The sequence below is a fragment of the Symphodus melops genome (assembly GCF_947650265.1).
Source record: "Symphodus melops genome assembly, chromosome: 22".
Classification (NCBI taxonomy): domain Eukaryota; kingdom Metazoa; phylum Chordata; class Actinopteri; order Labriformes; family Labridae; genus Symphodus; species Symphodus melops.
This window is the reverse complement of record NC_136712.1, coordinates 16,741,290-16,756,320: the sequence shown is the minus strand read 5'-3', so window position 1 is coordinate 16,756,320 and position 15,031 is coordinate 16,741,290. Positions and strand designations below refer to the sequence as shown.

The 15,031-nt window shown below is 39.9% G+C and overlaps 1 protein-coding gene across 1 annotated transcript in view; it reads right to left on the bottom strand.

The window, feature by feature from the left end:
• Nucleotides 1–3,567: 3,567 nt before the first annotated feature.
• Nucleotides 3,568–15,031, bottom strand: part of LOC306817842 (chemokine-like protein TAFA-2) — a 74,866-nt gene continuing 63,402 nt past the window's right edge. Inside the window, exons 4-6 of the mRNA XM_079335045.1 lie at nucleotides 10,344–10,468; nucleotides 9,711–9,768; nucleotides 3,568–5,114 (exon numbers count right to left, since the gene is read on the bottom strand). Of these exons, the coding sequence (XP_079191171.1) occupies nucleotides 9,739–9,768; nucleotides 10,344–10,468 (155 nt within the window). The 3' untranslated portion in view covers nucleotides 3,568–5,114; nucleotides 9,711–9,738. The remainder of the gene's footprint in view (nucleotides 5,115–9,710; nucleotides 9,769–10,343; nucleotides 10,469–15,031) is intronic.

Genomic DNA, 15,031 nt, shown 5'->3' with positions numbered 1-15,031 from the left:
ACTAAAAAACACTAAGCACCAAACTAGGAGCCTAAACACAAGTAAAACAGGAAACTCAATGATAGGAAAATCAATAAAGACGTCATAAAAGTTTTCATAAGTTGTTTGTCTGCATTCTGCTCACGGCTGGAGAAGATGGAGCTCTCACAGTTGAGACAAAGCAAAGTTTCAGCCTGGAGTTCCCAGGCACGACTTAAAAGGATTTCAACACAGAGAAGTGAGAGGGCTACTGCGAATCAACACTTCTAACGGCTCTATCCTTATATTACACCGGCAGAAACTTATAAATAATTCCACCACAGGCGGTGTCTCATTTTTCACTTGATGACTTGATGAATTCATCGAAGGATTTCTTTTTGCCAGATGCAAGTTACACATATAAATGTCGTCACTGTTGTACATTTGGCAGCGAAACACTTTTATTGCATCTCACCTTGCCTTGAAAAAACATGGCACCAGGATGTAGATCCAGCTCTGTAATTCTGTCTACATCATGTAACTCCGACGACTTCTCGTGGAAAATGATTCAACTAAATCAAAGCTTGCGAAGCTGTGGATGCATCGACGGTTTACAGTAGGTCTGCGCGCGTAATGAAATTTCTTTTTCCCAGAGAATCGATAAGCTGCATTCCCCTGGTGGACTGCGTAATTACAAAACCCTCATTAGATTATGAAACTATACGGCATATGGTAAGAGGAGGAGATTCCTTTGATGTGCTCTTGTAGTGACTGCAGCAGCGAGAGGGAGAAGAGAGAGAAGAAATGCCTGTTTTGCTTTCTTTTGAATCCCTTGAAAGAAATCAAAGCAAGGTTTTCCTGTGTTTTACAGCTCTGTCACCCACTGACTCTCCTCCTCTGAAGTGACTCATATACCAACCGGGAGTCTGGCGCTGACCCTGGAAATGTCAAAGTGTTTCGACACGCCGAGGCCGCGGCCTTTTGATTCACGGAGAAAGTTTGTCGCTTTGCCAGAGGACGCCTTCGGTAAAAGAATGAGTCTCGATGTTTGAAGGCTCGCTGCTTGCGAAAACGTGAGAAAATCGCTCCAGGCGGCGATCGTCTTCTCACTGAAGAACATTTCATAGGATGGCTGTTTGGAAAAGGATAGTAGGCTGGAAGCACAGGCATTCAGTGTAACTGTATTTGACAGGCACAGAATGGCGACAGTGTCAACAGAAAGCACACAGGGTACGTTCCAGAAAGGAAACCAAGGTCCATTTGTAAAGTAAAATGTACCTTTTTAAAATCCTTCATTTTAGTGCCAGTCATATTGCTGCAGCTTTTGGTGATTTCCCAAAAGAGAAGCATTTAAGAATCGAGACATGTCAGCAATGTAACAAAAACCCATCGCAACTATTCAACTGTAATGTGAAATTATTGCCTCTTTAACGTAGACTAGAAATCCAAAATTCACTTTCCTCCCTTTATGACAAGGCTATAAAAGGTTTTAATAACCCTATTTACCAACGCGAGCAAAGCTAATCTCTCAATGGGATCCTCAGCAAAAGCATGAACAAAGCTCTCATTTAAACGTCAGAATTATGAGTGTAAGTGGGAAGTTTACAGATAAGACTGTCCTAAACCATCTACTCATTTGTGAAGTACACAGATTGTATTTCTAGTGGATGTACAGACACAACAGAACAAGATATTGATCGAGGGGAACTTAAAAATGAGGCATGTTCTTATATGGAAACTATAGCTGGACATTTATTTCTGATGAATAGTTGGGAAATGAGAGTCACACAGGAACTACGAACACGTTAGTGGTTGGAATCATCGTGTGCTTCCCAGAAGGAAGGCTCTTTGAATAGGGCGCCCATACTCCAAAGGAAACTCTCAGCGGCTTTCTTCACACTCCTCCATGTTTGGTCCATGGAGTCCTCGTCCAGCGGAGCAGCTCTCAGCATGACAAACACACGTCAAGAGACGTTCACAGACTGGCAAGATGACGTTGACTCATTTGAATTGTTCAGCTCTTCCACGCTTTATGATGTTCGAGTGGATCCAACTCGGATAACTTAGTGGTAGACAATGTTTTTCCTTGGAGGGCTCCCAACTTTTATCTAAAAATAACACTGCCAAAAATCAAAACATTCTGATGTATTTCATTACAACCTGAAATACAAGCGAGGTTGACTAACAACCTCAGGCGGACAGAGCTTCCCTGAGATCAGTGGCTACATGGGGGGGGGGGGGGGGGGGGGGGGGGTTGGGGGCTCACCCCAGGGTGCGGACCAGTGTGATAATACAAAGAGTGATGCTGGGGAAAATTGTATTATTTTTCATTTGCTCCATTTCTGATTGATAAAATAAACATAAACATTGTTTTCTGGGCCAATGTGCGTCATGTGTCCTAGATCTGCGCCTCGCATTATTCTTAAATTAGAATTTATTTATTTCCCAGAGGCAAAGCCACCCTGCTTTCAACACTAACTGACTCAATATCTACTAACACTATTGTGAAGGTGCAAACAATAGTTGCATATTTACTTTAAGTCTCTTTCAACTTGGGAAAGAGACTGTCTGATTCCCATTGTTAATCTTACTGCGGCTTCTGTTTTGTTTGGTGTCAGGCAGATGGAACGCAACTTTTTTAATTAAAACACAGCCGCTGGAATGAGCTGGAAACATCAGGCCATAAAGTAAATAAATGTGTAAGTAAATATGTATGGCGTTTGAGTATGAAATCAATCAGCTAAACAATCAGAGTTGAGGAAAACTTTGGATGCTGGAGATCATTTGTTGCTTGTCATCGTCATAAGAATCCAACTTGTGTGTCGGCTGCGGATGAAAAGAATAAAGCAGCTTTTGTTTTGTAGCTAGTTAGCCAAAATGCTCTGTTTTTCTGTTATTTTGGAAGACTCAAGAGAAGCCCCAATTCCCCTCAGAGGACGAACAAAAATACGTTATTATTCACATTGTTTTTGGCTGTCTCAGTCATTCAGTCATTTGTCTACAAAAGAAATTGGACTCAGAATAACTGAACACGAAGGTAACAGATGGTGCTAATGTTGTGGAGGGCCGGGTGGGAGGAACAAGGCAACCATTAGAAACAATCGAACACAAACTACAAAGCATAGCTGTTTCAAAAAAAGTGACCTTTGAACTGTTTTATCTTGGCTTTCTTTATTCTGGATTCTGCAGCTTTGGTTGAATAACTTCTGCATAACTTGATGTCACTGCAAAGTTTGAAGTGACAGGCAAGCGGCTGATTGAACTCGCCTGAACTCACATTGAGTCATCAGAGCAAGAGGATTTTTTTTTTTTTTTTACTGCAGCTGTCTGGAAAATATTGATGTATTATTTCTATCCAGTTGCGTTTCCATTCACAACAATATCTTAAAAGAGAAGCTGCCTACAGATGTTCTAAAATGTGTCGAATTTATAAGGCCAGAGTATACAAAGTCAATCTGGCAAAATGAAAACAAATAGGTTGTAAAAATATAGAGACCTAATCAAAATAAGAATTATAGTGTTGTGCAAATAGTGTTTTGCCCCTGGTCCACTGTTTTGCTGCTATGGCCACAACAAAATGAACATAAAGATGCTTAAAAGACACAAGGCTTTAGATACACAACCATAATTTATTACTGATGTCATCACTTACACAGACAGAGGAAGTGTCAGCGATACCGGAAGGTGATCAGCAAATCTTACTTGAGTAACTAGTCTGAAACCGTTTTGGGAACATCGTCATTAACCAGCCAGCAGGCCAGATGCTAAGTGTTTAATTTACACCGCCACTGTCAAGAACTCCAGAGCTGTGATACAAAAGCAAAGTCTGGCAGCAGCAGAAGGATATGACAGGGTGATTCTCTGAGAAGAAAAAAAAAACAAACCACAGCCGGATTCTACTTTTTTTCTGCAGGTTTAAACCGTTTACAGAACGAGACAGAACAGAGCACTTGGAACACTCAATGTGTTTACATGCAGTAAGAATAATCCATTTATTGTGCTTTGAGAATGCATGTTAACATGATTATCCATCTGAAGTCCAATTTCTCAAAGTCCTGAATAACACGCTTACTGTAGATAGCGAGGTTGGGGTTGCATGTATATTCATCAAATGGACCCAACTAGCCTAGTCAGGAGGAGGCTCCACAGTCCCTGCTTCAGGCTTCGACTCAGAAACTGAACATCGGAACTGCATAGCATTAGCAGAATTGCATGACGTCTGGTTTTCAGATGTTACCATAAACACCAGGAAGTCACATTTGTTCCAAAAGAAGAGCGTGAAGTGTGTATGAAATGCGCAGAGCTACAAGTTTTCACTGTTGGACTTTAAACCAGTTTTCTGCTGGCTAACTTGTCAGCAAGCTCTATCGCAAGAAGGTCCAACAGTAACGAGCTGAAAGGGGGAGTATCTCCACTATCGTAGCTGCGTCAGACATACTCCCAACAATAAATGGATTGTTCCTCGGTGCTTGTATAATGGAAGGAGGACATATAAATTCAATTGAATGTCTTAATCCAGCTTTATCCACGACTCCATTGAACTGTTGCTGTTAAATATACTGATGACTGGTTTAGTCATTTTACCCAGAGTCTAAAAATGAAGGTGCCCTTCTCTGTAGCATCCCAGGATGAATGAGAAATAGATGAATGTGTTTGTTATTCTTTGAAAATCACCCTGAATATCTGCTGCTCAGCCACATATCTGTCTAGAGCTGGACATCATGGAACTACACTATCAGAGAAAAAAGCCACGACTGACGGATAAAAACCAAACCAAAGTAGCGATGCTTACAATACATTGATCTGCTGTTCTCTCTGGTCAATTTGTGATACCAAGTTCCCTATAGAGGGCTTCTATACTCTTTAAATACACATATAGATAAAGTTCATCATTGCGGTACAATGTCCGGACTCAATCCTGTTGTCCTGTAAGGCTTAGCATATGGAGTCCTTCCATAAGTAGTGCTGAATGTTCAGTACTTTCAGTAGAATGTAATCCTCTTTTTCACGCCCATAGAGTTCAAGAAGATCCATTCAGATTTGTCCAAAAGATAAACTGTGTCCAGAAAGAAGGAAATCTTTATTTACAGAAAGGTCATTTTCATTCCCGTCTTCTTCTGTGATGATCCGACAAATAAACAGAGCTGCTGGTTCACCTGGGACAGAAAAAAAAGGGTTCAAATGAAGTCAAAACAAAACTGCAAACATCACAGAATAAATGTTGTTGATTTTTAAATAACTGACTTTATTAGAATATGCATTTAATATAACTGTCAGCGAGCTGTGAGTTTTATAACAAAGAAAAGTCAGTGGGTCTTCGCAGTTGACTCAAGCAATGATAAAAACATGAGATCACATAAAAGTAAAGAGCTTGAACTTGAGTAATAAAATTTAACTTTATAAACAGAAAATACAACATAACAGTAGATTCTCGCCCACACTGATCGACATGACAAAGATGTTGGCAAAGTTACAACATGCATCAGATGCATTATTCAGCAGGCAAAAGTTGACTTTTTACGTTTGCTACTGTGAGCAAACTGATTATCTAAAGGTCTAAAATTCCCGTCGGCGGTTCATTGAGGCTTTATACTTTGGAAGGGTTCAATGATTTTGAAAAAAGCATGTCCACAGTTTGGTATCTTGAAGAGTTTTGTTTTTTTTGTGAAGTAGTCTATCAGGATCGTTGCTACAAGTATAAACCACTGAGTTACTTTATTCAAAATGGTTCATCCCATTGGGAGGACCAATTGGCTCTGAAAAACCATGACAATCAACTAGTTAAACATCTTGTGATGTAGTACCACAGTTCACCACCAGATCTTGAAATATTAATTCACACTTTCATCTTCTCCCGTTAAGATTACTGTAACTCTCTCTACATATTCCTCAGCCAATCATTACTAAACTGTTTACAGCTAACATGCAGTCCACATTGCAGCCGCCCGATTATTAACATGAATCAGCGGTCGTTCCCTTCATTGACTTCCAGTAAACATTAGAATCTTTTACAAAATCCCGTTACATACGAAGCGTTGCACCTCGCCCTCAGCTACATTTCTGATTTCCTCAATGCTTATTCCACCCCTCGTCCATTTAGATCATCTTATCTTGGCCTTCTTTCCACCCCCCGCTCTAACTATAAAATAATTAACTTTAATTCATTTATAATTAGATTTTTATCCCACGGTTATGGCATGAGGATGTGAGTGACCTGACTGCGGCTAACAAGATGATGATTTTCAGTAAGATTTATGGTCTGGGTCTAGTCTCTGGTTCTCGGGTATGTCTTGGTCTTGGTTTTTTTTTTTTTTTTTTCTATAGTAGAACAGAATATAAACAACAAAGCAGTCTTGGTCTAGTTTAGTGTGGTCATGAGACTACAAAACTTTGACACTGTTTTTGGCTTCTCCCAATATTATAAGCCTTTGATAAGACAGTTTTAAACGTACAGTATATCTACTTGTCAATGTTCTTGCTGTTGTCTGATTGATTTTTATTGTCCATAAAGTTGAAATGTATTTTCACGGTTTGTTCTGCAAAGAAAAAGCTCTTTTGCAACCAAGCAAAGACCACTATTGATCCTTTCCTGCCTTTTCTGGATGAATAACCAGTGCTGGGTAATGTTACAATTGCACTTTTAATGGACACCATTTAAGACTTTTTCTTGGACCGACACACAGTCGGCAGTCTCTACTACGACTACCAAACAATAGAGCAAAAACATGGGCTTATATCACCGGACCGCTAGCTTAAACACATAGTGTTAACCCTAATCCAAAAACACAGTGAATTAAAGAAGCAGTTCCTAGTCTTCTTTCCAAAAACATTTAAAAGTTGCATATTTGAACCATTAATTTGAAAATATATATTTAAAAAAGTGCTAATGTTTGTGCTATGGCGTGGTGTTCTAATGCCAGTGTTTGGAGAGGCCTAATAGTCTGTGTGATGCTGTAATTCCAAATTTACCAACCACCTCCACCTATCTCTAATGCCGTTATATTGGGGGTCGCGGCTTGATAAGTTTGGGAACCCCTGATTTAACTGACAATTTTAAGGTTTATCTTCTGGGTGCTATGAATGCCCACAGAAATGAGCATGAAAAATGATAATTTTTCAAAAAATATCAGACCATTTTTTTCCACTTCTTAGCTCAGAATGATGGAATGAGAAAAACCAATAACACTGTCAAACTCTGGAAGCAGACCAAAAAGCAACATGATTACCAAAAAAAGGACCAATTTATACAGCTCATTCCAAAAAAGAGCGCCAATAAGTCCTTTATAAACCATATACCCGAGTCAAATTTCATGCAATTCAATGTCTTTTTCTGACAGGCTGAAAAAGAGAAGACATTTCAGTGTAAAGTTCAAGCTTTCCAATTCTTCAGATTTAATTTTGTTGTAGGATATCAGATTTATATTGGCGTCATGTATCATTACATCCATCCATCACAGTGTTATAGGGTATTCAGGATAAAGGATGCCTGTGAGTTGGGGTTTCTCTCTCCTCGTTCGATGCTGTCTGATACTCTATAGAGGTCCTTTCTCCTTGAGATCAAATTGCCTGTCATGAAGCTCCGCGTCTGACAGGCATCTTCTCTGCTCCTCCAAAAGTACAATCTGGATAAGACTCTCTATGAACGCAACATAACAACCTTTATAACGACGTCTGCTATCGATTCAAGCCGTCTGTCAGCCGCCGTGAAGGCTTGAATGAACTGTGGGAAGCCGTCAGCTAACTTGTAGGCCTCCATTATTGACGCTGAACTTTTGACAGGAAACAGACAGCCCGGTTAGATGAATTCACAAATGGGTCGTGTGACACGGAAGAGGAAAACTGCAAACGGTCGTGGAAATCATCCTCAATTATGCAGGGAGGCAAAAACAATCCAGAAACCATCCGGCCATCTCTTGGCAAGAAGACCTGCACAATCATGTCACATTCAGGGTAAAGAGTTTCCATCGGTTTAGTTTGCAATAAATTCTTCCCTTTACAGTCATTTACATCAAGAGCTGTCACTGTGATTAATGTGCTCCTAATTGGAGAATAATTCCCCGCTGTAAAGACAAAGAGCAGAGCTGCTGCTCGTCAGAAGAGAAAATGTCTTCAGAGATTGATCTACACTGCGTCTCACCACTGATGGGCGTAAATCATTAACAGTATTTGAGTAACTCTCTGCAACTACGCTAAAAATACTGAGAGGAAAGTTAAATCTTCAGTGGAAGCTGCGCTATTTTAATTGGTAGCTGACAGGTGATAATTTATCTTGGAAAGGATTTCTTTCCATTTAACGCCTCAAGTGAGGTTTGGCTGAAGGACTCAACACAGCAGGTGCATGGGCTCGTGATTTGTGTAATTCAGCCGTGTAATTGGCACACAGCAGTGCAATCCTCAGCAATATGTTTTGTAGTGTAACTACAGAGGCTGGCATTTCTGTCGCGGGGCCGTTTAAAAAGCTGCACCGGGTAACATTTTTATACGAGTATCAGCGAGTAAAATCAGCAAAAACAGAAACAGAGAGGACCGTGCAGATTTATCTTGTCCAAATGAAGTTCTACTGTCAGGATTAATGGGAACGTATCATCCTCACCCTCATTAATCAAAACCTTCAGGCGGTTGTTGAGAGGAATTTGTGGGATGTGAGAGAGATGTGGCTCTGCATTCATTTCATAGCTATAGGAATGAGAATAGAGTGTAGGAGGACGTTGGACAATAGGAGGGTAAAACATTTGGAGTTAAATCTGTCAGGAGCATCTCTTCCACAGATCTTACAGCTAAAAGATTCCATTCATTTTCCTCTCTGCATTATTTACAGATTCTATTCCATCGAGCAAAAAACGCCGTCTGAATCACTTGAAAGAAACTATCGCCACATTATGCCGAGGAGTGCCTTTTAAAACTTTGTAAATGGAAAGAGTGCAAAGATTGTCAAGCCTCAAATTCCCCATGCAACCCAGACACTGCGGACTCCCTCGTGTGCCCGAATTTAATTGTAAAATCTTGAGCGTGTTTGACAAACGTGGAATGGAAAATTCGAAATTAAAAAAAAAGGATACAAATAATGTTGTCGACAGAAATGATTTGCTCTGTGGACCCAAAGTCAACGAGACATAAATTAAACCTGTGGCTGCTATTTTGGAAAGGCAAATATACAACTTCTGAATTCAGAGATTTGCTCCAGACTGCGTTCCCTCCTGAGTTGCGGGCTCTGTGGTAACATTGTTTGCTTTGAATACTAAAAGGTGATTCGAGCCGATGTGAATGCATTATGATACAGATTGATACAAGTCAGTATCGCTTGAGGTTCCAAGTTGATGTTATGCTGTTTACCCATTAGAGCAGCTGAGATGAAGAGAAAAGCTCGAACCCCCCCTGCAGCTTGAAGCAGCATGCTGAAAGATCTGAAAGTTAACAAACTTGCTTCTTCTCTCGAACTCTAGTTCAAAGGTGTGCGAGATCAATCCACTGGGTGATGCTTTGAACGGGTTGTTGTTGTCTCTTGGATCACACAGGAGTAGCAACACTTCTGTGAAATGTGGTTTATAATTACATTAGCTATGTTGGACTTAATTAAAATCTGAAGTGGTACAAATAAACAATTTGTATAAGATGTGTTTGTACAATGAATAGCAATGAGATGAATGATTGAAGGGCCACTATACTGAGGAATACATTTAATAAATTAAAATTGGAACCATAATGAGTAAAAAAACTAGATTTAAGATGATTTAAGGACAAACATGTGTTACCTGTACCTCCACCGTGAAGCATCTGACGTTACCACAGCTGGTCTTTGTCTGCAGAAATCTTTCCAGTCACACATGTTAAAGAAGACAACGACAGAAAGAAAAGTTTAACTTTTTGGTCTCGTGATATCGGAAAATATTTCAAGACATCACAAGACGTTTGTCACGGGACGCTGGACCATTAAAAGGGGAAAAATAATGTGAGGTCCCGACAAGTCGGTGAATCGATAACCCCAGGCTCCAGGCTCCCGGCTCCAGGCAGGTGTTGTGGGCAGTTTAAATAATTAAGTACATAGAGAGAGAGAGAGTGAGAGAGAGAGAACTGAAGTCTATGGGTTGTCATATCACACTGAAGGATACAGGCGTTGTGTTACAATGTTAAAAGCAGGTAATTGGAGCGAGTAATTGGCCAGTTTGGGTGCTCAAAGTGGCCTGGAAGTGCTAAGGAGACATGGCAGCCCATTGATTATAGGCCCCTAGGGGGTCCAAGCACTGCCTGCAAACATTAGCTGTGTAAAGGTAAAGGCAGAGGATTGTTATAGAAGCCGCAGTCTGTTGACCTTGACAGGGTTGAGATTCAACAGGTCAAATTATGGACGTCTTGAGAGTAAAAATAGTTTTGTTTCTTAAACTTACCTTTGTAGTTTTGATCTTGTTCCCCGTGGCACAGCTCCAGCCCTTCAGATCAGGAAGAACTTTGCATTCCTCTCCGTCAAGGCACGGATGCATCTGACACCACCACTTCTGCTCCACTATTGAGGCTGTAGACGGATACAGACACAAGCAAATAGTGACAATAAGTGTAAAAGTGACTCACTATATACCGGTTAGTTCTTCTAAAAGTGGGCAGCATGTTCTGGAGAAGCCTAAAAGGCAAAAACTAAATCCAACTGAAAATGAATCTTCATCAACATGAACACAGCTGCTTTATTATCAATGGACCTTTTTTTTTATTTTGTTCTGATGATCTGTTTTTCATTCACACTTTCACATCATGAGTTTGAAACAAGGCTGTCTGCTGCATTGTGACAGCTGTCTCAGGTTATGTGATGTAAGATTTACTTAGATTTACTCACCAAATCTATTTTTAGCGTTCAAACGCAAAAGTCTTGTCATAAATGTCTGTGTCTTCAAAGTAGGAGATGGAAAGGTTTGTGTCTCAAGTTATTTGAGGGGAATTTCTTCACCTGTAGTCTTGAACATCTCCTCAATTGATTCAATGAGAAAGAACGAGAAGCTGCAGATATTCTTTTGTACTAGACGTTATTCAAATTTTGAGTAATGCTCAAATCATTATCCGAGCTCAACCACCATTAGTGCTCTTCCTAATGAATAGGGCAGTTTATATAAACCACACAAAACATCAGAGCGTCGGGTGAATTCAACAGAATGGATACTTTACAACACGGGGAAGTCAAGTGTATCACACAGCCACAGTTATAGCAGCAGCGTGGCGTAAACACAGGCATCAGGTCAACTGCTAGCAGATGGTGGTTGTGTAAAAGCACCTTTATAAAAGCCACAAGGGTTTGTCATGAAATGAAATGGGAATATTGATAACCGAGCGTGCATAAAGTGCTTAGGATCCATTTCACTTAACAGTTAATGATGCTTTATAATACAAAGGCGGCTCTGACTGAAAACATCTGGTAGCAGAAAAAAATGTATGAAAGAAAACATTTTGGGGAATTGAAGGCTTTTATTGTTAATCATAAGTTTTACTGTGTTCATATTCATGCAGCACTGTAGAAGATTACTATGTGAGTGTTGTAGCAGAGTGTCTTTGGAGTGTGGCCAAAGCATATGTCTGGCATGTGAAAGCGTCTTACACAAAAAGAAAAGCACTTCCAGAGTCGTAATTTTGCAGCGATTGCAAAAGTGTAATCTAAAGATATGAACTCTGTCTCTTGGTTAACTTTTTTTTTTTTTCTCGAGAAAAGGAGGTCTTGGAAAAGCTTTACATTGATAGTGATAATTAGGTTTTTTTCATATATCCATACATGATCTATATTGTTGCTTTTTTCAGGTTCAGGGTGCCAGGGGTGACTGGAGCCAGCTGCTATTGGGCGAGAGGCGGGTTACACCCTGGACTGTTTGCCAGTCAATCACAGTGCGGACACAGAGACAAACAACCAGCCACACTCAAACCTAAGGGCAAGTTAGACTCACTACATGACTGCTAACTAATACTAATGGGTGTGTCTTTGGACTGTGGGAGGAAGCAGAGAACATGTGCATGTACAGGGAGAACATGTAAACTCCAAACAGTGAATGGGGATTTGAACCAGAAACACTACTGGGTGTAACGTCTGTTTGTCTCATTGTGAGGAAGAAGAATTAACCATTGGTGCAATGGTTAATTCTTCTGCCCAGAAAATGTAATGCATGCTACCTCTGAAATCTTCCAAAGTTGCTTGGTCACATAGCAATAGCACCGGTCCCTCATGCTCGTTATTAACATCCTCACCTTTTTTCACATTCTCTGAGGGGAATTTTCCTGAATATGTCCCGCTACGATCAGACATATCTAAGCCCAATTTCACACATAAAGTGAGGTGGTAGGAAAAATTCCAGGTTGTCATAAGGCAAGTCAGAGTTTACATGCACAAATGCAGCTTCCCCTCCAAAGTTCTTGAATGAGCGAGGATTCAAACCAGGAAGCTTCCCGCTGTGCGCTTGTTTTACTTCTTATAATAGTTTTACTAGCTTCACTTTTATTTAAGTTTATGAGCACTAAGTGCATTTTCTTACTTTTTTCAAAAGTTGCAAACGATCAAGACGCTTTCTGAGAAGGTTCATTGACTGAAGTCTGCTTGTTTTTCTTTCCTCCTCTTTAAAATTCAGGCGTCTTCAGGCTAATTTATCTTCATACAAAGAGGAGAACGTCTCACACTGAGAGGAGCTAAAGGTAATCCCTCAGTCGTAGAAAAAAAGAATAATTAAAAGGTTAAGTGCTGATCATTTTTTACTGAGATCACCCGTGGAGCTTTAACCCATAAGAACCCACACCCATTTCTCCTTTTAGGAAAATTAAGTGTGTTATAGAACAGATCAAATGGACCATAAATAACACATTTCTAAACTTTTTTTTTCAATAGCACCCTCTTTTGTCATAGATCTGAAAAGTTACACATTTGTCACATTGGGCGTTTACTGTGATTATATTATTTAATTGAAAATGAATGAGATTAAAATTTGTGTTGCTCAGTAACAATAATTTGCATTTATTTGCATTCAATCAGAAACAATACCTTTCCAAAAGGTTAAACAACATTTTTGGTCTTATTAAACCAGTGTTTTAGTGCATTAGAGAGCAACTAAATATTAACAACAGATTCACACAGAAAACCTGCCAAAACATGCACTTAAGTACTGTAAACAAACTGCTGAACAATATAACACTTCTTTTGCATTATCAGCACAATGTATGAACAGTTTCTTCATGATGAACAGCTTTTAGGCCAAATGGTCTTGAAGCAGTTTCGCTCCTCTGTAAAGCAAAGACACACATCACATTTTTCACAGACAGCGGTGGTTACATTGACTTTGCAGAGTCTGCAACGACCTCTTTTCTCACATTTCACAGGCCAGTGTGCAATGTGGCCAGTGCGAACATCATCTGGAACACCAGTACGTACTCTCTTGCGCGGTAGTGGTGGTGGAGATGGGCTGTCAAATGATGGGCGCCCCTTCTGTGAATGCAAGAGAATCAGGCTTGTGGCAACCTCTGCTTGGAAGCTCCTTTGTTTCAGTGGCTTTCTGACACCGAGTAGTTTGCAGTCACGGCGGTAAAGCAACCATGCATTGACCAGGCCTAACATGATGGTTTGCCAGAACAGGTAGAGGTACCACCTCCTTGATCTCATGTGGTACTTGCTTCTTGCGACGCATGCATCAAGGAAGTCTATGCCCCCCATGAAAGTGTTGTACTCTTTCACAAAGTGTGGCCTGCTGACCTCCACATATGCTTAGCTATGGTCAGCCACCATGGAACATCGTGTGTCATTTTCCCAGTATGCACGATTCCCAGGCATTTGGGATCCTGAAGACTGTATTGCTGCTTCTTTTTATTCATACTACAAACAAATTATAATGAAATTGGATTAAAATAGGATAAAACATACTTACTTGTTAGTGTAACTAATCAATTGTCTCTTTCAATGCCAACTTACATGTATGGAAATAACACTTTTTCATAAAAAGTTTCTTAACACATTTTTATTAATTATTTTAATGAATTTAACATGAGAATATTTGTTCATATTTGTTTGAATATTCTTTGGCTTCAACTTTAGAGAATATATTGACTAAAAATGATTGAATGGGCTTAAGCTTTTGAACAATTTTCTCCCATTTTCTTTGATTGTGACAAATACGTCACATGGGATTTTCCATGATTAATTTAGGAGTAAAAGCCGGCTGTGACATATTTGTAACAGCGATCTTCTCTCTTCTTGTTTTATATCAAGTTGTCAAAATATTTTATTAAAAACCAGTCTAATGTATGAAATAACATGTTATTTTAACAAAAGCATCATTTTGTGGGTTGAAACATACCTGAAACACACAAATCAAGCTTTCCAAAATTAGCTGGATTTGCCTCATGGGTCAACCTGGTGCACAGCCATATTGGAAGTGAGGTCAATGGTACACCAATGATGGCACAGTCACATAACTGCACCAGGAAGTTAAGTTGATGTCACTTAGGGACTTTATGAGTAAAAAATGAAGATTGAAGCACTTTAAAGACCTGCCCATTAGGGTTAAAGGGGTGGAGACACCTGTGTCACGGTGGGTCCTTATGGGTTAAACTGAGGCCAGTGGCTCACAGCTTTAATTTGCAGAAAATGTCAATAGTAAAATGTCAAGGAATAGGTCAAACACGATTGGGTCCAGAGTTTAGCCAGAAACCTGCGCTGTGCAGACAAAAGTGAGGCAGACACTTCAGGCGAGTCGGGGGTCAGAAATATTAGCATGCTAAAGACCCTGACTTTACAGTGTGAAGTGAACAGCTTCACCTTTATTCAGAGGTGATTAAATACCCTGCAGGAGAGTCTTTGTGCGGCCCCTGAATTCAGAAGACAGTAAAAACTAAAAGTCAAATATGACAGGGCTTCATCAGCCTTATATGTCGTACAATTAGACAGGACACATTTAAAAGGAAAGGACAGAACAAGGACTGCTGCTATTCACTCTTCACTATTTCTAAATCATTAATATTATAACTGATGTTGATCTTTAAGTACTTCAAGTCCCCATAAAACCAAAGTTTGAGATGATCTAAGTGCCGTGTCATTAAGTATTTTTCCTCGGAAACAGGATGT